The sequence below is a fragment of the Primulina tabacum genome, chromosome 3, assembly GCF_025594145.1.
Source record: "Primulina tabacum isolate GXHZ01 chromosome 3, ASM2559414v2, whole genome shotgun sequence".
Lineage (NCBI taxonomy): Eukaryota > Viridiplantae > Streptophyta > Magnoliopsida > Lamiales > Gesneriaceae > Primulina > Primulina tabacum.
Genome location: NC_134552.1, coordinates 14796468 through 14823413, shown reverse-complemented (window position 1 = coordinate 14823413; position 26946 = coordinate 14796468). Strand labels below are relative to the sequence as shown.

General features: G+C 33.6%; 2 protein-coding genes and 1 pseudogene across 2 annotated transcripts; 1 reads left to right on the top strand and 2 right to left on the bottom strand.

Annotated features, from left to right (window-relative positions):
- Positions 1 to 2773: 2773 nt before the first annotated feature.
- Positions 2774 to 6341, top strand: LOC142540693 (ribose-phosphate pyrophosphokinase 4-like). The gene is made up of 7 exons (XM_075647033.1): positions 2774 to 3052; positions 3981 to 4296; positions 4474 to 4569; positions 4685 to 4753; positions 4840 to 4968; positions 5764 to 5863; positions 5935 to 6341. The coding sequence occupies exons 1-7, from the start codon at positions 2937 to 2939 to the stop codon at positions 6063 to 6065; spliced, it is 957 nt and encodes a 318-aa protein (XP_075503148.1). The 5' UTR covers positions 2774 to 2936; the 3' UTR covers positions 6066 to 6341.
- A 335-nt stretch (positions 6342 to 6676) lies between these two features.
- Positions 6677 to 14341, bottom strand: LOC142540691 (protein MEI2-like 2; annotated as a pseudogene).
- Positions 14342 to 19669: 5328 nt separating this feature from the next.
- On the bottom strand, positions 19670 to 23049 carry LOC142540690 (uncharacterized). The gene is made up of 7 exons (XM_075647032.1): positions 22913 to 23049; positions 22005 to 22374; positions 21458 to 21685; positions 21031 to 21385; positions 20805 to 20929; positions 20523 to 20658; positions 19670 to 20105 (listed from the first exon to the last, which is right to left on the bottom strand). The coding sequence occupies exons 2-7, from the start codon at positions 22346 to 22348 to the stop codon at positions 19866 to 19868; spliced, it is 1428 nt and encodes a 475-aa protein (XP_075503147.1). The 5' UTR covers positions 22349 to 22374; positions 22913 to 23049; the 3' UTR covers positions 19670 to 19865.
- Positions 23050 to 26946: the final 3897 nt, after the last annotated feature.

Genomic DNA, 26946 nt, shown 5'->3' with positions numbered 1-26946 from the left:
TCAAGTTCGAGTTTGGAGTATATTGATGAAAGTAATCTTTGATTCTTTTAACATTAATTTATAGATTATATAATTTATTACGAAACTAAGGGTAAGTTAATCATAGAAATACTTAAAAATTAAGAAAAACTATTATTTACTCAAGCCTAATACATTAAAGTTCAAGCTCAACCCTAGCTCGGTTAGGCCTGTTCATGCTCCTAAGTGCAAGGTAGCAGAAAATTAGAAGTTACCTCTGTCGAGCTCCACCGGGTCGGCTAGGTTCAAGCTTTATACGCTTCCCTGCTATTTATACGGCTAGAATGATAATACATTTGTTGTTTTTACTTTACATCCTAAATGTTCTCATTGTCATATAAATAAATGTTTATATGTTGTTTTTTTTATTTTTTTTCTTTTACTGATAATGTTCGAGGTTAAATTTGTACTTTTTTTTTTTTTTTTTTGCCATGGGCGTGAAATTTCAATTTTTTCTCATTTTAAAAAAATGGGTCTTTTTTTCTTTTTCTTTTTAAAAAAAAAACTTAGAAGCGAGATCGGAACCACATGTTACCTTACATTGGTTGTGGATTATGTGCCCCTATTTTTATTTTATATACATTAAGTTTAGCTAAATTTGTCTAACTCAACTCACAAAAAGATAAAGAGCAGAAAATTCTAACTCGGGTAGATTTAAAATTCTGACAGACACGGCCATTTCTTAGAACTACACTTTTAGAGAAATTTAATATTTTATGCTATGTCCTGTATTAATAGACATTAGGGTAAAATATAAATAGAGTAACTTCAAATTATTTGTAATATGTTCCTTGCGCTAGCATTTGGACCAAAATTTTGCCAATAACGAACTTTTTTGTGAATGTTGAGTTTTTCTTTTGTATTTATTGCGATTAATTTATCGAGAGACCATTGGAATAACTAGTTTTTGTGTGGATGGTGAAGTTCTGTTTTCTCACGTAATATGTCCCCATTATTTTAATTATTTCTAAATTTATTTAAAATGATCAATGATTTATAATTTTATTTTATTCATATTATACATAAGAATTTCATCCCACAACTTAAATGATTGGGCCTGCCTTCACAAACCTATCAACCACCAAACCCAACGTTCCCGATATCATCAGTCCAATTTAACCAAGTAAATAAATGTCTGTATGTCACTATTATAAAATTTGTTAGAATTCAAGCCCATTTTAACTATAAGAAACGATAATAATCGAAAAATAAAATGAAAAAAAAAAAAACAAGATTTATATATCGATGCATGATACTATAAAGATGTAAGACCGAACGCTTGTCGCTTTATCAAAAGTTTAACGAACAATAACGGTGTTATTCAAATATTTTAAACCTTATAGTAACTCAAACGTCATGGTCCGATCGATTACCACCACGATGCATTTTATTACTTCTCATGCGTGCGTTGATTTCGCATAGGTGACCGAAGGACCGGCTACCATAATTTGAATTCCTAGATCTATCCCGGACGGTGGTACATAGTTGTTGATTTGAATAATTATCTTTCTGGTTAGAGCAATCGAAAAGTAGTGCTTGAAATGTTGACTGTTGTACATAGTTTAAAATATTTGAGTTGCACAGTTACCATCAGTTATAACTTTTGATAAAACAGCAAACACTCTATTCTATAATTTGATATCAAAACCGATGTCACGAGTTCGATTTTTATTGATTGCAAGGAGTGCAATTATTAGAAAGAAATATTATTGGGATGCAATAATTGTCATACTGGGTAGAATAATCGAATGTGGTGTTTGGGCTGCTGTATGATTTTAAAATATTTGAGTTATAGAGTTATTATCAGCTATAAATTTTAGTAAAACGACAACCGCTCGATCATATAATAGTTGTTTGGTAGATTAAGTAAGTAGGCTCAATTCTTGACATTAGCATACCCTTATAAGGCTAAAGATGATGTAGAATTGTTCCTTGACAACAGCAACAAATTCCATAGCTTGATTATATCTATTTAAGTTTGTAGAGTTCTTGTTTTGGCAACTTTTCACTCAACCGGGTACTAAGGGTTCTTCATACCTTCCAAAACTTATGGTATGAAGAAATTTCATACATGACCGCCCAAATTTTTTAGAACTGATGCATATGTTCCTTCAAATTTGAAATTAAAATATGAATTGGGAATGAAAATAGGACCAAATTTTGTTGATTATTTGTGAAAATTATAAATTGACACAACATATTATATTTTCATTAGTTTGATTTGATGCGACAAACTGGTCCCCAAAACTTAAAATTTTTGAAATAAAAAGGGGAATGTGTATGTAAAGTACTCTGATTAATTGAGAAAAAAAATTAGAAAAATGTTGCAAGTGTAAAACAATTATCAGTTGATTTGATAACCTGATACATTTATTTTTCAGAAGCAAGTGTAAAACAATTATCAGTTGATTTGATAACCTGATACATTTATTTTTCAGATTGAAAAATAACAAAAATATATTTTTTATATAAATTTTTCTGTGAGACGGTCTACTGATCAATTTTGTGATATGAATCTTCTATTTGAGTCACTCATTAAAAAGTTTTATATTTTTTATACCAGAGCATTACTTATTATTAAATAAATATCCGCAAAAGATCTACTATATTTTGTTAATCTCTCAAACCATTTTTAAAACTATTCTCCAACACTTTTTTCCCAAAAGTTATATTTTGCTTGGCATGAAATATGAATCATGATAATGATATATATTTACAAAAATCTTTAAATTAATGACAAAAAACATAAAATAAAGGAAAAAAATAGGGCCCACTTGGACGAAGCCCGAAAGATGGAGGTTCGGAAGTTGTGCGTTGCACCTGAGTAATTTGGCCTTCTGGCAGTCGCAGACATCTCCCTCTCCCCTGTGCCGGCGGAAGTCACTTTCAGGCTCCTCGCGAGGAAGAAGATCGAAGATATGGAGAGACCAAAGAAGAAGCAAGTGTTCCTCTTCTACTGCGATGAGGCTGAGGAATTGGCGCGTAACGTAGCTGCTCAATCGGACCTCATTCGGCTTCAATCCATTAACTGGAGGTAAACTAAGAGATTTCTTTTGGGTTCTTTGGTGATGCAGGGGATGTGAAGTTTCAGTTTCAATAGCTGTCTTTTTTTTTTGTGGGTGTGTTTGTTATGTTCTCTCTTTTTCTTAGGCTTAGTGCCCCTCGGATACAACAATATTTGTTTAGTTTTTGAAGTTTTTTACTCTTTTGATTTTGAAAAGAAAATCCTTTTGTTTATTCTGAAATGGGTCGCATTTCCTTTAGTGAAAGCTTTTGGGGTACGGATTTTTTTGCATTATGGTTATGACTTGTGAGGAGATGGCTCTTGTTATTTATAGTCTTCTATGCTTGTCTGCTTGTGCCGAGTCCACTGGAAATTTTGTTAAAAAGTAACAGGGAAGATTTTATTGGAAGCTCTGATTTTTGCAAAAATGCTCTTCTGTAATAAAGAATGCTCAAGCCCACAGGCCACAATTTTCCTTGGAGTAACTTCGTTTATCGCGAGTCCTTGACGGCATGAGTTAGCCTAGGAAAGTTGCTGATGTTGATCACCGTGGTGGCGTTAGTATAACTTCTGGCATCTGCCTGATCTCCTGTTGCTCATAACAATAGTGTCACTAATCCCTATTCAGTATTCGGTGAATCATTTTAATAGCAAAAGATTTGGACAAGAAATCTATTTTTGGTTTTGAGGGGAATTAGTTTTGTCTTGAAAATTGCACATAAATGGTTTCTGGCACATGAACTATGCGATGATTGTCAGTTTTTTTCATATATTCCAGCACCTACCTTTATTTCATTTTACTTGTGACAATTGTGTCAATAATAGTTATCTAATAGATTATGTTAATCCCAGAATATCTGTACATAAAGGCTTGTGATGTTTGACTATTGTAAATTATGTTTAGTACAGCGTAAGGCTTTATCTGGATTAGTTTACCTTGAATTTGACTGTGTAACAGGAGCTTCGATGATGGATTTCCAAATCTTTTCATAAAGAATGCACATGACATTCGAGGCCAGCATGTTGCCTTTTTAGCATCTTTCAGTTCAACTGCAGTAATTTTTGAACAGCTTTCGGTGATCTATGCACTTCCTATGTTGTTTGCTGCGTCATTTACTGTGGTACTACCTTTCTTTCCAACTGGTTCCTTTGAAAGAATTGAAGCGGAAGGAGATGTTGCCACAGCATTTACCTTGGCTAGAATGCTATCAAACATTCCTATCTCAAGGGGTGGTCCCACCAGTTTAGTTATCTATGATATACATGCTTTACAGGTTATTTTCAATCATAGTGATATTCTTGTCACTTATAGTTTATCACATACTTCTGTTTATTTCTCACCATTTCAGAACTATGTACTCTGTTTCTTGAAATAATTTGATTCAGAAATGGTTCTGTCTCCTAACTTGATACTGAAAATGTAGTTTTATTCCATCTTTTCATTTCAACAGGAAAGATTTTATTTTAGCGACACTATTTTGCCCTTGTTTGAGACTGGGATCCCACTCTTGAAGCAGCGGCTTCACCAGCTTCCTGAAACTGAGAAGGTGGGTTCCTTATTTCCTAAGTTAGTGAATAATGGAGTCTTAGAGTGTCAAAAAACCATTTAGTTCATCTTTTAACTGTATTACACATATTTCCAACTTAACCTTCTTTTACCAGATAGTTGTTGCGTTTCCAGATGATGGAGCTTGGAAACGATTCCACAAGCTGTTGGATCAGTTTCCTATGGTTGGTTATAATAATTAAAAATGCCACACTGTAGTTTTTCATTATATATCATATTTTTTGGAGCTTATGTTTTATTTTTGGCACAGGTTATTTGCAACAAGGTTCGGGAAGGGGACAAAAGAATAGTTAGGATAAAAGAGGGTAATCCGTCTGGATGCCATGTTGTCATTGTTGATGACTTGGCGCAATCTGGTGGGACCCTAATTGAGTGTCAGGTGTTCTTTCTTGACTCTCTCTTAATTTTTGCTAGAGTATGATTTTCCAACGTATTAACCTCAGCTTAGCTGTCTTTGATATTTTGTTTACCGTTAATTTTTTTTGCATAATATTGCTCAAAGTTAGTCAATTGTGATTTGATATTGCTATAGTTCTAGCAAGCAAGAAAAGGATTATGATGTCTGATATCCCATGTTCGACTATGATAAAATGAGCTCAACATTATCAGCTCATCATTTAGTTCTTGAACTTGAGCCAAGCTGAATAGCTTAGATAAAAACTTTGCTGGAGCAAAATCGATGTATAAATATATTACTATATACTATGTTGTTCAAAAGCCTTGCGAGTTTCTCCTCAGGGAAAAAAAAGACTTGCGAGTTTTGATATTGTTTACCAAGCATGATTAGTTTAAAAGTTTTTCAAATAATGTAAAGCTCCCGAGCCAGCTTGCTAACTTTTAAGCTGTTATAATTAAATTCAAGCTTGGAAAAAGTTTGAGTCGAACTTCACTAGGTAATTGGTGCCGTTAGACTTTTGGGTTCAGAAGTACATAATCAATTCATTCGATTTTTTCTAATTATTTTTTTCTTGTTTTGAGAAGAGAATCATAAGTGGGTTTGAAACTCGAGACTGAAACCCACCACCTCTCCTCATCAAGGTAGAGGTAATATCGCTTCAACCATATGGTTGTTGGTAATTGCTCCTTCAACGTTAAATTCCGTAGGCAATGTATTTGTGATGACTCAAAAACGTTATTTCTTTTTGTTACATTGCTATTGTTTTTTGCTTGTCAGAAAGTGTTGGCTTCTCACGGTGCAGCAAAGGTGAGTGCCTATGTAACTCATGCCGTGTTTCCAAAGAAGTCTTGGGATGGCTTTGTGCACAAGAGTGAAGGTATCGTGTGTTTTTTAGTTTCAGCGATTCTCTTCCAATTATCTTGTGGCTGACTACGACATTCTTAGCAGACTCGGAGAAGGCGTTCACCCATTTCTGGATCACGGATTCTTGCATGAGCACTGTGAATGCCATCTCTAATAAGCCACCTTTCGAAGTCTTGAGTCTCGCGGGATCCATAGCTGATGCTCTCCAAATCTGAGGATTTGCCAAAAATACAGAAAAGGGAGAGGGGCACCCTTTGTCTACCCTGCACGATGGGCACTCTTATTTTGAGGAAAGATCATTAGTTTCTTTCGGTTCTGACAATTAACCATCTACCTGGTGGTACTTGCTTGATCATTTAACAACGACCTCATTATTACGCAGTAAACGTACAATTCCAATATTTTTGAATCATGCAAGAGTGGCCCCTTGTCTTTATTTAGAGGTGTGCAATACTTCAGGCAGATAAAAATGATCAAGCAGATTCATTTAATTCAGAGATGCAATCCAATTTATTAGATAGTTTGGTTGTTATTCAAGAATTTTATGTATACAGACTCAATTTCTCTTTTTTCCTAAAAAAACAAAGTCTATAAGTAGCCATAAACATGACAAGTTACAACTGGATTCATCAACTTTAAGCAAAATTCGCCTATTTTAATTGTTTTAAACATTTTGCTTCAGCGACTTTCAAAATTCAATTAGTTCAGTCGCGGAATATCAACTACTCGACTCAATTCGCTTGATTTTGTAATTTGTTAAAATTGGTGAAGTCAACTGTTCACTCTATGTTACTTACCACGAAGTACATAAAAAAGGCAGCAGATCTACAAACCAAAGACTGAAAAATATGTGCATTAATGTGAAGAATCATGCAAAGTTTGTCCTTAGCCCCAACTATGCAATTCTGGAACAACACACTATCCAATATATAATGTATATATATACATAATTTCAGACCCTTTTGACATCTTTAAACCACTACAATTTACAATGACAGAATGTGTCGAAATATAAACAAGAAAAGAAGAAACTGGAAGAACAGAAAGCACGTAGAAAGATGAGCAGGGGCGTTGCAACGTTTCAACCTGATAAACGTATTAGTGACCCCTTTCTGGTGTTGTATATAGATAAAATGTTGATACTCCAATTTGACAATGAACAGCAACATGTAGAACAGAAATATTGCCAACGTTTTTGCAGAAACTTTCTTACTGAGAGTCTGGATCGCCCTTCGGGCTGTCAAGAAAATCTCCTGTGTAAGATCCATCTGGCCGACGTATGAGAATATTCAGATTTCCAGGTGGAAAATGTTCCTGCGCAGCCAAAAAATAACCGCGGATATAGCATTGTGGAAAAATACCACTAACTCGGCAAACGAAAGAAACTGAAGCATGTGCAAATCAAATAGGAAGTGAGACAAAAACTAATTTAACCCGAGCAAGTGTGAGAAACAAAAGCCCTTACACTATGAAGAACACTAATGTTTAGCACAAATTACTACAGAGTCCAAGTAAAAATGGATGCTTGAAGAAGGGATGGAACTAGAATTTTGATTTAGGATGGATGAACAAAAATCTCAGATCTTTTGCAACATTTCGTATTACATTTAAGTATGTTTAGACAAAGAAGGTTTTCGGAAAAAAGAATGATGTTTGGTTGGGCATTTGTTAAAGGCCCTTGAGTTTAAATACGAGAAGACGAAATTTGTGGAGTTAATAGCTTCTCCTTCAGTTTCTCTATCAAAAAGTCAAATTGGTTTTAACTAGTGTACCTCACGAAGAAGAAAATAGCTCAGTTCCATAAGATACTTTCTAAAAGTGATTATGTAATCACTCTCTTCCATTTGCCCATTATCTAATGAACTAAAGTGGTGTTCACCAGTTAACGTATCTTATATGCTCAGAGACGACAAAATTCATGCTAAGTGAGGAAATTAGTGCTAAATAGCTAATATAATGCATACCACATCACCAGTCCTTTGGCATTCTGATTTGAAAATAATTGGTCGGCAATGCCTGTCTTCGTTCATTAAAGTTGAATTCTGGAAGTTCGAGATGAGAGCTGCCAGTCCCTGTATTCTTGCGTATGCCAAGGAAGCAACCTTCTCACTATTAAATTTCTCCCATTTCTTTCCGTTAAAAGCCTGCAAAGAGTTACGTCTCACAAATAATTTGTTACCCAAAAGATTGGAATTTTATAGGGATAAAACATAATTATAGTTATGTGACTGGCTGGAAATAATAGTGATACATCCGGACAAAGTATATCATATATAATCATGCAACACAAAAAGAAGAAAAACTGTTCCTTTCATTCCCAAAGAAGAAACAAGAAAACGAAGCACGCACCTTATAAAAGGTGATGATATGCGAAGGAGATACCATGTTGATGAAAGCGTACCCAACATTACATTTATTCTGGACCAAAAAATCAGCGTATGACATAGCTGCGATGCATTCACCGAGTGAACATAGAGAAAAAAATTTGAACCAAAAGTTACCTTAAAATCTATTGGCAAATAGATAAAATCATATATAACCTCCTCCGTCTCATCAATGGCAGCAATTAACATCTTTGAAGTGTACCTACAGTTGGATGGAACAGCATGTATGTTGAGGTATAACATCACAATTCATAAAGAGAATGTTTTCCTGACTCTTACTTGTTTGGGATGTTTTTAATCATCAAAGTAGTCCTATTATCTTCCCCTTTGACAATCTTCTCCAAGTCTAATTGATATTGTTTCCTAATATCCAGCTGGACATCACTCACTATCCTTCCAATTTGAACACAGTTGATTATTTCATCATTGCTGGTAGCTCCCTTGCATCCAAAAGAACTGTCTCCGAAATATGCCTGAGCCATTTCTAGATGTCCACGGCATTCTTGAACTAGGAGAACCACTTTGGGTGAAATTACCGGTAAAAGTACCTCCTAGTTTCACTGGGCCAGTTATATTCCGTACAAGACACCTGTTGTTACATCTAAAATCTGTGGCTCCAAAAACTCCCTGGTTGAGGTAAGATGTTCCTGGAGACTCGGGGGGAAAACCGAAGTGCCTTTCTAATTTAAAACCAGATGGAGCAGAGCCCACATGAAGATGTGAGCCAAGAAATGAGTCGTGCTGATTATTATAAAGAAAACTAGTTCCATGACCACTCGATGGAAGTGGATGTCCCTTCGAGGATGGTGACCAGGCTGAATAATTAATAAGCTCTGATTGAATAATGGGACTTCCCCAAAGAAACTCAGAACCTGAAAGTGTTCCATCACTAGACGGCAGGGAATCACTAAATGGTGAGGTTGGTCCAGGACTTAGACTGAACTTTGCACTGGGATAAGAAGAATGATCCTGATCCAAGTGACCTATTCTTCCAGTATCCTTACCGATGGGTGCAATCTTCACGGGATTTGAAACCCGAGATAGAAGTAGGGAGGCTGAACCAGACGATTGATTGCTTCCCATGGGGCTCAGGCTTCTGAAGTTTGATGATTGATCACAACTGTGCAATGGATTGTGCTCAACTGGACTGCCAAAGTATGGCCAAGCACCTGCAAAGAACTCGGTGGAAACTTTAAGCTTGTCCATAACACGGGAAATGGCTTGCATTTTAAAGTGATTGTAAAAAATGTACAACATAACATGCCTGGGGAAGGGATGAGTATGGGTGAACCAACTTGATGCCGAGAAGCTCGGCCTTCTTCCTGATCCTGCACTCGGCTCAGTCGCTGAATTAAACTGTATGCAAGGAGAAGGAAAAAAAACGCAATTTCAATCATTATGGAGTATGCGGAGGATTGTCAATTAATTAAATGCTTACAATGAATGGGAAAGAAACATGACAATTTACAGGGCTGGTGCAACTGTGCCAAGTTGAGCTCAAGTAACACCCAACTCAAACTCAACCAAGAAAAAATTCAATACTCAAGCTCAAGCTCGATCTAAGAGATTTTTTAGCCCAAGCTCAACCCAAGAAATGTTCAAGTATCTCGAGCTTGAGCTTGACAAGCTTGATTTTCTCAAGCATAGAATTCAAGTTCGAGTTTGGAGTATATTGATGAAAGTAATCTTTGATTCTTTTAACATTAATTTATAGATTATATAATTTATTACGAAACTAAGGGTAAGTTAATCATAGAAATACTTAAAAATTAAGAAAAACTATTATTTACTCAAGCCTAATACATTAAAGTTCAAGCTCAACCCTAGCTCGGTTAGGCCTGTTCATGCTCCTAAGTGCAAGGTAGCAGAAAATTAGAAGTTACCTCTGTCGAGCTCCACCGGGTCGGCTAGGTTCAAGCTTTATACGCTTCCCTGCTATTTCACACCGATTTAAAGCCTTGAGAGCAGCCTCGGCAGCTCTAACGTCATGAAACTCAATGAACTTGTGGTTTTGTCTGTGAGGGGTCTCTCTTATCTACATTTTTAAGCAAATAATTTCAATGACATCGAATCTCCGACAAGCAAAAAAAATTTATTGGAAGTAATAAATAACAAATTAACTTGATCCATTATTCTACCTCTTTAACTTCTCCATAAGCTCCAAATATTTTGAGAAGTTTGTCCTTGGATACGGTTGCATCCAAATTGAACACTACAAGAGTTCCTTGATTTAAGTCTTTCTCTGAGGGGTTATTCTGCATGAAGCAAAAAAAGGTTGTCAGTACTCGGTATAGTGTCAAACAGCTCGAAAATTAAGTCCTAACAGGGAAAAAAGTATATTTGTTCAAACCTTTGGAATCGAGAAATGAATATCGAGATTTCTTCCTCTTAGTAGCCTGTTTTGTAATGAGCTCATTGCTTTACGGGCATCCCTGATATCATAATAAGATATCATAACAAACCCCCTTTGCTTACATGCGGTATAAAGTTTTCTGATATCTCCATATTGCTATTAGGAGGAGGACAACAAAACATTAATGATAAATCAGTTTCAATCGAATTTAAAATCCTAAAAGCAAACAATTGTATTAAATAAAAATTAAAGTTGAAACGCACCCTGAACCAGAAATGAGAATAAAATGCACATAGAATGCAGAGCAGAGATATAGGGAAATTTCAAATGATTTTCGAACTTTTGAGTCTTGAAAGAATAATAAACTTTAAAAAAAAACTAAGAAAATGTCAATTGCCATCACACGAGTAAATTGATATCACTTTAAAAACTATTTAATTAATCAGTAAATTGACGAGACACAAAATGGCATTTCCCAATAACTCTAGGTTCAGAAAAAAGATGTTGGAGATGAAGTCCAGCTTTAAACCAATCTATGAATAGTTAAAAACACTCATAAAATATGCAATTTTATGCATAGCGAAACATTGTTCCCTTTTAGATGGTCACAAAATCAGTAACTATAAGTGAGTTCACATCATACAATGGCCAAAAAGAGAACTGCTTAGACTATAATGCATCACGTGCAAAATAAACCCCATTCAGTATATAAATCTTGAATATTCCATTTTCAAATCTTAATATATATATTATGAACATGGTATAATGCTGACACTCTTTCACGGTTGAAATCAACTAAGTCAACTGATACAAGATCTTTTATTTTGTCCAAAACTCAGGTATAATATCCAAAATCATAATCACTAATCCAAAATACACAAGGAGTGACAACTGAGAATTAGAGATAGAAACATTGCAACTTCCAAAGACTTCGGAATCTAAAAAATAATACCTCGAAGAGGAACTTAAGTTCAGAATCATCAACATGGCTGTTGATGTTCCTAACAAACAAAGTCCTTGAAGGATGCTCTCCAGATGGGTGCTCACCAGAAAAGGTTCTGACGACATTTGGGAAACCATTATGAGCATTGGAGTTTCCACTGATGCCAATAGTAGAAGAACTTAACCTCGACACACTATTTGCAAGATTCTCTTGATTATCAGATTCTATTTCGATTCCCCCTCCACTTCCAAACAAATCATCATCCAAGTCCTCGACTCGAGTTGGCAACCCATTGAGATCAAAATCATCCTCTGGGCCAGCATAAAGCTCGTCTTCATCACCAGGAAGAAAGATTCCAAGTTCACTCGATTCAACATCTTCTAATATATCCCTAACTTCTTCCAGACAAAGTTTATTTAGGTTATGGAGACCACCATCAGTTGATCTAACAATTTGTCCCAGCTCGGTAAAATTAACTGCATATCAAAAGAAGCTCTTCCATGAAAACTTTTAATAGAAGGGAAAATCGCAAGAATATGCAGTCAGTAGCTTGGTTCTTGGGCTCACATTTTTCATGTTGAAGGATAGGTAACGAGGAAGAAAACAAGCTAGCATCACTAGACAAATTATACGCATCAGTTACAATAGGAAGTCCGCATGAGTTGTTTTCTTTCCATGGACTGGTATTTAATTGATAAGATGAACCTGAAAAAAGATCTTAGAAAAAATTAAGGAAGTTTGGGATATAAGAAAATGTATAACTCAAACATCCATTAACGAACATACTTGTAAATATAAGAAATGGTGATAAGGCAAAAATGGGAGATAAAGGTTTCTTCAACTAACCAGCAACTGAATTTTTTGATGATTGCTCCATTAATATCACTTTCTACAAAGATAAAGCATTGAAGGAAATCACAATAGCTCCATCTGTAAGTCCAGAACAAAATAGATTTTGAAATTACCATTTATCTAAAAATCTCATTATTAGTACATTTGTCATCGAATTAGATAAACGATCTCGTACTGCTGGAGTTACCATTCTGTTTACTAAATCACATGAATTTTTACCCAATTTCATATTTGTGATGAAGTGTATGGATTACATATGAACGGAAGAATAAAGAGAAATATTTTCTTAAAACTGAATTGGAATTCGCAACATATACAAATGGAAAGGAATTGATAGAACAGTACCAAAAACAAAATTTTGTTACTTAGACCTATCAAGGTTTATAGGGGTTGTACAAACAAAAATAAAATAAAATAATTCAAATTAGATGATATTACATAATCGAATTTGATAAAGGAACTACTCAAAGACCACAGAACAAGATAAATTTTCAAATCAAACAAGAGTGTGAACAGACAGAATTGCTCGAACCCTGACCCAAAAAATGAACATATCTGTAATTTTTATTCAAATGTTATAGTTCATAACTCCCACCCGGACCAGTTCAATTTCTTACTCCGAGTTACAAAAGAAAAACTTTTTCATGCCCTTAAATACAAACTATGACACTCCCCTTCCGGCCAAGAATAATGTAGAGCAATGAAGGAAAAGCAATATGAAATATTTTCGTCTTATCAAGTTCAGAAATACAGTGCATCAAACACAAAATTCCAATTACGTTCTTTGACTGTTTGAACAAATAAGTGGCCATATTTAGACATAAAAGGGGTATGAGCATTCCAGGCAGACTTAGTTACCTAGGTCTATCACCAATGGCCCACATGCATATTGTATATCAAATGGATAAAAATGGAGTAAGCTATTACCAAATTGATGAAACAAGAAATACGATAAAAGAAAGATGAGCGTGTCACAATATTAATGAGCACTGCTAAAATGCACCGTGGCACATGATTGAAATATTGCATTAAAAAACTTAAAACCACAAAATGGTCAGATACCACCCTCAGTGTGATTTTCTTAAAATACAAGACTAATCTCTAAAATGTATAAAATCGAGCGTGGACTACGCTCACATATAATTTTTGGGTTCGCTTGAGCACAGTGCACCTCAATAAAAACTCAGATTAATCTAAAAGCATCACCTTCTTTACACAACATAATTAAGGTCAACCCAACCACAAACCGCAACACAGATAACTTCACTATATATTAATAAATTTACAAACCATAGAGACGATAAAAATTTAACACGACCCTCTTGAAATGGAATCTCACACAGCATGCAGAAACTAAATGAAATCCACGAAAAGAGTACAACCATATCACCGTAAAACACAAAAAGATCGCAACTTTACTCCGAAGACGAACTGAATTACAAGATTTTAACAAGAGCCCATAAAATTTAACCGAAAAAACAAGCAAATGAAGAAAGAATACAAGGAAAAATCCACCTAAATACACAGGGAACAAAAAATAAACAGGCATAATCGCATAACCAGATGGCTGAAGAAGGGGTGAGAAAAATGGAGTACCTCGTCAGCACGATGAAGAAGACATCCAACCGCTAAAACGGTAAGATCAAAACAAATAGCAGAAGAAAATGTCAATGATGAAGAAGAGGGTCTAAAGGGAAAGAACAAAGACAAGGAACACTTCCATACAGTTTCGTAGAAGCAGGGCAATTGTTTACTTATACACTTGCACTTCCTTCTCTCCCGCCGGAATACCAGGTGGTACACACAGGAGAGAGAAAGATAAATATTTTAGTGACAGAACACACACAACCACAAAACAAAGGCAACCGACGGTGGAAATGTATCGGGGTGTGTGCTTGTGTGCAATTGCAGACAATCAGAAATCGTCTCATTTCATTTTCAAAAATAAAAATTGAGTCAAGATTGAGTAGAAAAATCTCAAGAAGGAACCATTTCTAGAGTTCTTAATTTTAGCACAATCTCTTAATTTTTTATTAAAAATTATTATAACAACAAAAAATATTTTGTAAGATAGCATAGAAACTATCTTCTCGCGTATTATTTTTGTGTGAAAAAATTTCTATCTTATCCGATCCACGAAAAAAAATTGCTTTTTTATATCAAAAATTATTATTTTTTGTTTTAGATATAAATTGAGTCGACCGTATTACACGAAAATATATTTATAAAAGAAAGAAAAAAAATAAGTATTACAAGATTACATTGAAATTAAAATAAATGACTTTGAATTCCAATTTATAGTTCAAAAAACAATAATTAATTTTGATGGATTCCTAAAATTCAACAAAATCCCCTCAAAGCATTTCAAATTCAAACGGGCTGGTAAAACTAGTTACAAATCGAAATGAAATCATTTTTTAAAAGGGGAATAAAAAAAAAAAACAGAAGTTAAAGAAAGCATAGAAAGCTTTATATCTAGAAAATCTCAATTCATTGTTGAATTTTCATATCAAAATCTTATACATCAAATTATCGATTGAATATATTAAGAGTAGGTCTCTTGTGAGACGTACCACGAATCTTTATTTGTGAGACAGATCAAACTTACCGATATTCACAATAAAAAATAATACTATTAGCATAAAAATTAGTATTTTTTCCTGGATGACCCAAATAAGAGATCTGTCTCATAAAATACGATCCGTGAGACCGTCTCACACAAGTTTTTGTCATATATTAATTCTTTTTCAAATATCCTTAATTATTTAATTAAGCTAAAATTAGTTACTTGAATATTAAAGTTTTTTTAATAAATCAACATTGAATACCATTATAAAACTTATATCTGGTTTTATATCTCAAATATGACATAAATATAATACAAAGTTATAATGTATTTTTAATCTACATATAACACTTATCATCTTATCAAACTAACTACATGATTTTACTATATTATGCAATATAAATTTCTTTATATTTTATTTTATATTCTACCATTTCAATTTTAAAAAGTTATAAATTTTATTTTAAAATAAAAACTCCTTCGTTCTTTTTTTTTTCTTTTTTTTTTACGGAACACACGTGTCGCATGTGCTATGATCCATTAATATAAATTATATAGCAATGACTTTTGGACTTTAAAATAACATGATAATTACTGTGAATTTGCTGATTAATTCACTTGATGTCTCCATAATTATATAAATATTAATTAACAGTCCACAAATCGTAGAAAAATACAAATTCGTCAATTTGCATATTCGAACACACAAATTGGATCAGCCTTTTAACCAAACAATTGCTTATTTTTATTGAAATTTAATGAATTCGTGAGTGTACATGCCATTTCCAATATCATCTCCAATGGTATATTCTACAATAAGATCCCCTAAGTTGAAATAATGTAGAAATTGATTATGATATTATTATGTTTTATATTTTTTACATACAGTCGTGAGTTTATATATATTTCGATATAGAACATAGTTTGTAATCTTTATTTTTTTAACGAGAAAATATGTTGTCACTGTTCTTTATATATATATATATAAAGTCCATAATCACTTTTTTTTAAACATTATTATTACTAATTATAATTAATTTTAAGTATACCTTATATCAATGTTATCTAAAATTCATATTTCAAATCAAATTTCTTTATTTAGATCAAATCCTTAGATCCAATAGAAGCCATATAAGTAAATCAAAGAACAGTGACGACAGATTTTCTCGTTAAAGAAATTTGACTTCGATCAAAATATAATTTCTTTAAAAAATTTGTAAACATTGCAAAGATGAATTTCGAATTCTCTTGATAAAATGTATCCAGATAACGAAAACGTCTTTGAAATCATTTATATTATGACTTCGATCAAAATATAATTCAAAAGTTTGATTTTCTTTCAAATGCTTTCGGATTGTGTTAATTGATATATGTTTTCCAAGTAAAGATTGCAAAATATGATAATTAATTGTTTGGAATTCGTTGACCCTTTGCTCTTTAATCGGCTATCATGCGAGTGATGGATGTAATACTGGGATAAGATATTGTTCAAAATTACGTGGAATTTATAGGCATATCCCCACTTTTTATTTAAAAAAATAATCATAAACGAAGCTACAATGAAATGGTTGAGATTTCTTTGTTGGGAAAAATATAGGATTTATCATGATTTTGCACATTAAAATATTCATTTCCAATTTCTTGAAGTTAGTTTATCATTTATTTTAATAAAATTCGGGTGAAATTTTTAGAGTGTGTTTGCACTCACAATTTTTTTTATTGATTAAGATATTTTGTTTTTTAAAAAATCATTATTGTATGTTTCTTACACTCATATTGTGTTTAGCAGTAGGTCTCTTGTGAGACGGTCTCACGAATCTTATCTGTGAAATAGGTCAACCCTATCGATATTCACAATAAAAAGTAATACTCTTAGCATAAAAAGTAATATTTTTTCATGGATGACCCAAATAAAATATATGTCTCACAAAATACGACTCGTGAGACCGTCTCACACAAGTTTATGTCTATGTTTAGATTCTGTTTAATTTAATTAAAATTCAAAAGTTAATCGTATTATGATTTCGATTCTGATTATAATAAAAACAGTCATGTTATACTATTATGCCACTTTATGATAATCAAGATAATAACTACTGTAATATTATGTATAGTTGATATTATTAAAATAAAAATTCTAAACTTATGATATATTTATAGCACTAATAGAATTTGATAATTAATGTGAATTAGCATCTAAGAAAATGTAACTATAAATAATACTGTTATAAATCTGTAAGTAGAGAACAAATAAATAATCGTATTAATTACGAGTTACAAATCAGCAACAGTTAAAGTAGAAATTAGTGAATTCAAACAAAGAGTTCGAGAATTATTATTTCTTTTGTATAGAAGATTACTAGTATGTAGTTGTTGGAATATTTTAAGTTTTTATGATTTAACAATGCTGATCCAACATATGATAATATAGTCTGATCTAATTGAATTCAATAGGGAAAACTTACAGTGTGTTTGGCAACCAGGATTTGGGAGGATTTCATGGAATTTGGATTTCAAAATCCTATTTTTACTGTTTGTCAAGATGATTAAAAAAAAGGATTCGGATTTGTTTAGAATTTTATGAGATTTCATGTGATTTCAATAAATATATCCAAATCCCATCAAATTTGATAAGATTTTGTGGGATTTGGATTTTAAAAACATACGATTATTTTTTTATCAAACACATCATTCTTATCAACACATTATTCTCCACCAAAAGTTTTTACATGGTTAGACTTTTTTTTCCTTTTAACTTTTTTTAGAAGTTGAAAGATTTCGTTTAAATTTTTTAAGTTTCTTGTGTTATTTACTGATTAATATAATAAAAATTATAGTAATTATCAAAGTCTCTTTTTACGTTTAATACTTAATTTCATGTTAAAATTTGAAGTTGTTTGATGATTTTTTAATTATTATTTTATGTGCACTATGATTAATAAATAATAATTAATTTTTGAATTTACAAATACAAATAATAAAGAAGAATTATTAATTGCTAAATTTTTTTGAGTTATTTATGTTTATATGATTTCTAAGGGTACCTTAGTAAAATTTTAAAATTTCCAAATTCGAATCTTTCTTTATCCAAACAAGAAATGAATTTGTAAATACCATTTTTAAATTTTAAACCAAACACTAAGTGAAATTTCAACAAATCCAATTCAAAATCCAATTCCAAATCCCATGAAATCCTCTCAAATCTTGGTTGCCAAACACACCGTTAATGTTCATAAAAAAAAGTTTTTTAAAGAGTTTAACTGATTAAATACCAAAATGATATATCTTTATGTAAGGAAAAAGATGTGAAGTAAAAGTATTGAAATATTCGAATATCCATAAATAAATTTGTGCTTATTTACTTCACAGTTTACATAACTTAAATACAATTCAGCATAGCCCATATTTTCTTGATAAGTCATTTGTTCGAACAGTCTCAGTCAGTCTAATTTCGTACAGTTTATACTGATTGACTTACCGAAAACTCAATGATTTACCGAAAACTCAACTGATACGAATAAAATTTCAGTGTTGTTAATTCAACCAAAATAATTTGTTTAGATAAATTTATTCATATCTCTCTAAATTTATTTTCGATTAGCGATACAAATCTAAAACAGTCTTTATAAATCTACTAGGATTATAATAATCTCACTTGACAAAAATAATAATTAATATAATTGATAATCGTTCATTACATTTATAACATAATAATAATAATTGATTGTTACAACTTCAAAAATCGAGCTCAGTGGCGTCGATCTACTGAATTGGCTTAATTTGATAACTTGAATAGCTTAAAATGCTGAGTTATTTATTTACTTTAAATAAAATTTCAATTCATTCCATTTGAGTGTAAATTCAGCCTAACCATTTAACGATTTAGTCATGGATTTATATTTAGTCCGATATATTAGCAAATCCTTTCCATGGATTATTTTATATCGTATTCAAAAGTACATGTTACACGAATTTATTATGTCAACCAATATTTTTATAACCGAACCGATAATTATACCAATTTAGCTTGAAAAATGATTGAATCGGCTGGACTGGTTGAACCGACTGTCGGACTGAAAACCATTAACTTATATAAAATAATAATATGATATTATAAATTATATATTTTAAATTATAAATATTTTTAATATATATATAATAAAAAATATAATTATCCAAATTTAAAACCTGAAAATACATATAAAATATATATAAACATAAAACTATATATTTACTAAAATCTTAAAACCTAAATAACCATATACATACATTCAAAATATCAATTATAGTTATATATATTTCTAAAACAAAAAATAAATTATACAAATTATATTATTACTAAAATATATACAAACATAAAAATATATATTTACTAAAATTTTAAAACCTAAATAACCATATACATATATTCAAAATATCAATTATAATTATATATATTTTTAAAACAAATAATAAATTAAATAAATTATATTATTACTAAAATAATATTTTTAATGAATTTCAAATTTCAAATAATCATTTATTTATATATATATATATTAAATTTAAGATTTTTAAAATCACTTTATAAAAAAAACATAAAAATTCAAAAACCGGTTCAACCGGGTTTTTTACCAATTCATAGTCGATTCGACTGATTTAAAAACGGTTTTCTAACCAGACCCATTGTCCGGTCCGGTCTGAAAACGTTATTCATCTCTAGATATCCCAGCTCGAGGTCATATACGAAATTTAAACCAACACCACCAAAATCAAGTCGGTATAAGTTTCCCCGTAACATTGAACAAAATCAACTACAACTTTGACCCACAAGGATTCCAATGTGTAAAATTCTGGAAAGCTTCTTTCCAAGCCTTAACTTACAAAAAAACGAAAGCTTTTGACGGTGTAGGCCAGAGCTCATAGTGTAATGATGCTCTAGAAACCGAAGACGCCAAGCTCGCTTGCCTTTTCCTTCTCAAAGGTCTCGAAATATTGATATATGATAGTGACTGCAAGTAAAATCCCAGTGCCAGAACCAATAGCCCCCATAAGATCAGCCAATACGGTCAAGGCCCCAATGCAGATGCCACCGAAAGCTGCAGCAGTTGGAATATACCGGTTAAGCTCCTTCTGAAGGTTTGATTCACGATGCCCAGGCATCACCATTTGTTGTTCCTGACATTTCCAGAAATGTTCAGTGAGTAACCATGAATAATGGATTCTTGCTGCATGCTTAACACCAAGGGGAATGCTACAAAGTATTGGCCAATTATAACAATCTAAACATTGGCAAGCTGGTGTACCCATCATCCTTCTAAGAGATGGGATCGAAAAACAAAATAAGAGAGACTTTTGGAAGGAAAGAAAAGGGAACAAATCGTTACGAGTATTGAAACACCGCCACTGAAGGCAAGGGAGAAAATTCACGTCTTCCTTTCCACCAAGGATAATAAATCTCCTTTTAAAAACCATAAATCGCATGAAGGACACGTTTGAATGCAAAAGGACAAATTCTTGACATTCATGGATAAAGGGTCAAAAGAGTCATAGCCAAAATTTTGAGAATATATTATCAATGTGGCGTGAGGATACCTTCAGCTGCTTAGCTACATCCTTAGCCGAGGATCCTGAGACCTCGATCCATGTTTTCGAGAACAAGGCACATGCTGACAGCATGAATACGATATAAAATAATCCATGGAAAGGATTTGCTAATATATCGGACAAGCTGCAAATAAGAAGGAATTATATTTAGGCATGTAAGAAGTGGTAAAAAAATAAAAGTGTAAAACCAAGTTAGGCTCCTCGACACAGTAGAAAGCATAAACAAGGAGAGTGTGAAGATTCAAAAACAAATGCAAAAATATATATGACCTCGATGGTGCAGTTATGTAATAAGCTAGGCCCCCAACGGGTACAGATTGACCAGAATATTCAGATTCCTTCCACTTTCCGAGAAGGTTAACAAGGAAATTTCCACTGTATCTCCTATGAAGCAACTGCACATTATCAAATTTCAAATCATATTAGCCTAATCAATAGCAAAAAGTAGCTCTCATCAATTTTGACCATCTCATACTTCTGAAATGTTGTTAGGTACCTGGGAAATAAAGTAAAGATTGGACACAAGTGCCGATTGTAAAATTATTGGCATATTTGAAGTGTAGAACAGCTTAATTGGATATGAACCCTGTTGCCCACGAGCATTCTTTGACCTCACAGGCAAAACAACACGGAATCCTTGGAAGTATATGACGATAAGGAAGATTAGGACCGTGGCGAGTAAGTTCGTAACATTAGGAAGATTCTGCCGGTAGAAAGCCTCTCTCAGGGCACGAACCTTGTCTGTTCGAGTAATCAACAAGTGGAATAAAGCAATGACAGCACCTTCAAATTCAGCTCCACGTCCACTGTTTATGGTGGTTGGACTAAAGGCTTTCCAGATAATGTTTTCACTGTTAGAGAAGAAAAGTAAGATAAATAAGTACCTCTCTTGCAGAAAATACATGAATACTGGACCCGCTTACCAAATATTGGTTGCTATGAACAGAGAAATTCCAGATCCAAGACCATATCCTTTCTGGAGAAGTTCATCAAGGCAAATGACAATGATTCCAGCAAAGCACAATTGCAGGATTATGAGGATTGCATTCCCAACTCCTAGTTGTCCAACGCTGCCATACATTCCTGAGAGAACATATGCAACTGCCTCACCAATTGCTATCAAGATGCCTAACAGCTTCTGTGCACCATTTCTGGACAAGGGAAAACAATAAAGCATTACTACGAAGACCATAAATGGCGCTAAACTTCATGGAATAAAAACAGGTTAAAGTTTGATTTAATGAAAGATTGAGAGGGCCAAATTTCAGAAATTTGCAACTCTTCGGAGGTATATCTGACATCACAATTAAATACATGAAAGGAACACACGAGCAATTTGAAAGATTTCTTAATTTCAACCCTCAAGAATAAAATAAAAAACTAAGTTTAAAATTTCAATAGGAAATTCTCAGCAGAAAATCTCAACATACTATCAGTATGTAATGAATTTTTTAATTAGTAAGTATTTACAAAAGGGCTCGATCCTCTCGCACATTGTTGTCAACTTCAATGATCTTTGAACCCGCCAGAAGTTGCATAACCATACCAGATGTCACTATGGGTGTGATTCCCAACTCCATCACCGTGCCACGGTTTGAGGCAAGAATAACACGCATCCAATAGAATGGATCAGCGCCCGTAGTGGAGTGTATTCCATATAGCGGCAGCTGACTGCAGACCAGGAAAATAAAAAGGGATATTACAGTGTATATAACCTTCTCTCTGAATGGAATTTTCCGGTCTGCAGACTGAACTTCAGGCAGAAACGAAAGAAATGGTCGAACCAAATGGAGCACTCTAAATCCACCTCCCATTTTTCGATCAAACTACTTCAACCAAACTGCATAATCACATTGAAAAGATAAATTACTCAGTAATATATACCCTTAAAAAGATAGGGGCCTCTGTTGGCTCAACATTTAAGTACACTGAAACCTAACAAACATGCAGCAAAATAAGATTACAAAAACTTCTAAAATTCCAGTTGTAAAAGTGAAAAATCAGTGTCCACACATATCAGCTTTAAAATTCAATCTAAAAATTCACATACTTGTCAAACCAAACCAACTGAATTTCATTACCAACAGAAATAGACTACCCGAGTTAAAATTGGTCGTTTCATCGGTAACCTAATTACCTGAATTTTCACAAAAAAAAATTTTTTAAAAAAAGGAAATCTGTGGATCTGACAAGAATCAGCAAGAATTGACCGTACAAACATTACCCCAAAAACAGCCTTAATAGCTTAATCTACATTGGATTTCATAAACCTAGTCAAATCTAACAACTAGGAAGAACGTTGATAGAGATAAAGCATATATTTGGATCTAACAAAATCATTTTTCACTTCTATACGAATCGAAGGAGAAAACTAATACCATTCACGACAATTTCACGATTTCCTTGAGTCTTGAATTTCAACCTGCGCAAGAGAATGAGAATAGATCGATGTTACCAATGAGAACTCCTCCCTCTTGTCGTAACAAAAAATACGACAACCGACGGCCCAATAGAAAATTTTAATATATTATATATTATTCTAAAATAATTCGATTTAACCGAATTTCAGTGGGACGTATTCAATTCAGAGTTTTGATAACTTTTAATGATTTTGTCAAATGATAGACTTTTATGAATTTGATAGATTTTTATTGAATTTTACAGAATCTTACAGATTTATAAACAAATTTATGTGGATTCGTAAAGACTTTTTTGCAAGATTTCTATAGATTTTTGTGAATTTTTTTTATAGAGTTTAAAAAATTTGTACTTAATTATAATATATTATTTTTTATTAATTTCTTTGAACCAATAATTAATTAACATACATAATATATTCAATTTGAAATAGTTTTTCAATATTTATATTAATAAATGAATTTACTTATTTAAAAGTAAAATCATTTAATCCTTACATTTGTATATATGTGGGTTTATATGCATGCTTGTAAATTTTTTAAAATACATCAATTGATTAATCTGTAACTTTGTTTTTAAAATTGATAATATACATGTGAAAGAATATTTGTGTGATATAATTTTGTATAAAAATATCATAGCTTACATATTAATTGAATTGAAAATACTAAAAAGAATTTAAAAAATCATGGTTATTGCGAGACTATTCAATTATTAAGAATTAAGCGATATTTTTTTGGATCATCTTTTATTATTATTGCATAATACATTAATTTGTATAAATCACAAAATCAATTATGGAATTCATAATTTCCTATTATATTAAAAAAATTATTAAATTCAATCAGCCAAAAAATGAAAAAAAAAATTAAAAAAGAAAGATGAAAATATATATAGAGATACACTTCCAAAATTTGAGAGAGTGATAGAGATAGATGAGAGAAGATAAGATAAGAAAATAGATTATGTGAAGCGTCAGAGAGAAAAATAAATAAATTGTATATGAGTTAGAAGTTTTAAAAATCCATCCAAATCTTTGGGTTGAATCAAATACAAGTTTTGACAATTTATAGTTGTACCTTAGGCTTTAATGTTTGTATGTTGATGAATTCCATGAAGTTATTAAAAGGCAATTGAAAATTTGAATACCTATAGATTTTAATAGAGTTTTTAAAAGTCAATGTTGGATATCACTTGACTTTTTAAAACTCTATGAAAGTTTATTTTGAATATCACTAGACTTCTATAGAGTATGTAAAAGTCTAAATTGAATACCTCTAGACTTTTAAAATCTACAAAAGTCATTAAAAGTCAATAAATTTCCTACATTGAATTCACCCCCCTTAATATTCAACTAGTTACTCTGCACACGCGATACGTATGTACAGTCTTTTTCATCATCATTGATGAACTAAAGTGAAATTTGACAAATTATGGAGGGACTAAATTGATATTTTAATTGTTGAAAGAAAAAATAAAAATAAAAGTGTGTGTTGAAATTTAAAAAAAAGTGTAATAGTAGTATTGATGATGCCCCGAGATATCCCGGGTCATGGATAATATCCATGGTTAAATGCCCGGGTCAGGAGAATAAAAGATTCTGACCATACCAATAAAGTAATCGGACGGATCGGCACCCGAGTCATGAAATTACCCAGGATAACGAGAAAGTGGCTGGAAGAACCCACGGAAGGGCCGGTCAATCAGAGGCCAGGCCACGAGATCACCCGAAGCAGAACCTCTCTGAGAAGTTATACATTTATGTTCTTATAAGTAATCCCAAGGAATATCTCACCCCGATCACTTCGATATGAGTGAAGTATCTAATGCCGCCGATCAACAGTGTTTATAGCCGATTTATCTCTGACATTATTACAAGTGGTCAATAAATCAAGTGGCCTGGATGTGACAAGTGTGCGATTTGACATGTCAGAACAATGAGGTATAATCAGCCACCCTATTATAATTAATGCTCTCACACGAAGAACGAAGTCATCATTGTATCCTCTACTATAAATATCAGGTCCTTTACTTGCATTTACGATTTTTGAGATATTGATTCACATTTAATACTTTCATTTACTAGACACCAATCATCACAACCATCACTTGGCTACATTGGTTTTATTGCTTGAGTACCCTGCTGACTTAAGCATCGGAGTGGCCACGTCGGACTCCCCTCCGACGCCCATTCACGTGGTTATTTTCTTATTCACAGATCCTCCAAGGAGCTCGAGAAGTTACGATCCAAGCCCGGCGTCTAAACTCCTATTTCCTTCAATATCCTGATAGTTTACCCGGCAGAGTTTCTGACCCGACTCGTCTGTTTCGTCCTGGTTGCATCATTGGCGCCGTCTGTGGGAAATTCTGAGTTCTAAGACGTTGATATGGCTTCTACCAGAAGAACAGCAAATCAAAACAACACTCATGTTCAAGGAGAAAACAACACTCGTATCTCTGGTGCTGATGGTCCTCCCCCTAATGGTCCTCAGCCTACCATTCATTTAACCACCGAGGAGTTACGGAAGATTATAACTGATGCTGTTAAAATGGCCACGGCAAAGAAGGCCACTTCTCACCATGCCAGTCATCCCGAGCAACAACATGAACAGCCGCGAAGGGAAGAAAGAAGGGAAGAGGAGGGGGAATCGAGCGCGGGTTCTAAGTCTCCCACTGTTGCGGAAGAATTGGAAGAATTAAGAAAAAAAGTGAAAGTGTTAGAAGGGCATGTTGGTTCTAAAAGCAACGCTCCGGTTGCAAAAGGTTGCCCATTTTCTGACATCATTGTTCGGGAACCATTACCCGGGCATTTCAAGTCGGCTAAAATCAAGGACTACGAAGGGAGTTCTGACCCCGAAGAGCATCTCGCTCGTTTTGAAAACATGGCTATGTTGCATTGTTATGGGGACCAAATTAAATGCAAAGTATTTCTAACCACTCTGATTGACTCGGCTCAAAGGTGGTTTGAGGGTTTAGCTCCTCAGAGTATTCTTTCTTTCGAAGATTTTTAGAAGGTGTTCTTACATCAGTTCAGCAGTAGTAAGAAATATAAAAGAACCGCCTTTAGCCTATTCGAGGTAAAGCAGCGCCCGGAGAAAACTATAAGGGCTTATATCAAAAGATTCAACCGAGTAGCCTTAGACGTGCCTGCTTGCGCTCCCGAAACGAAAACTACTGCCTTCACGCAAGGATTGCTAGAAGGGGATTTCTTCCGCTCCCTCACCAAAAAACTACCCGGAGATTTCGAAGATCTTTTATCCCGGGCAAAAAAGTACATCAATATGGAAGAAGCCCAGCACCAGAAGAGAGAAGCATTGAAGAGAGCAAGGGGAGACCGGGCTGTCAGACCTGAGGAAAGAAATAACAAGAGGAATGGTACCGGGCATCTTTCTCATGTTTCCTTGAGAAATGCCCGGGGTATGGAGGTTCAAGAATGCAGTTCGGATGTGGCCCCACTCCCTAGTATCACACCCCGACCGGTCCGATCAGAGAAGGTCAGATATTGCACCCTATGAATGCCGATCCCTAAGGAAAGGATTTAAGAAGCATGCTGAGCCGGAATCTCGCCCTACTCGGGAGGAGCCCAGGTCGCCGCCCTGGGTATCACGGCGACCTGGACCGAATGTTCCTAGGAGATCGGCTATCCCCAGTGGAAGCAGGAAAACAGAAGGGAACTCTCGGGAAGAAAAAAGCAGACAAGTGGAACGAGAAGACCTTCCCCCTATCCGGGGAGTGATCAAAATGATTTCGGGAGGATCTACTGATGGTGAATCCAACCGAGCCAGGAAAGCTAGGGGTAGAAGAGTGTGTTTAGAAGTTGATGGGAGAAATCGAAGTGAGCCGGTTATTAGTTTTGGCCCGGAAGACCTCAGAGGAGTCAGCCTACCTCATAATGATGCTCTGGTTATTCAGGCCCGGGTCGCTAATTATGATGTGTTGAGAGTTTTTGTGGATAATGGGAGTTCTGTTAATGTTATTTTCAAGGAAGCCCTGG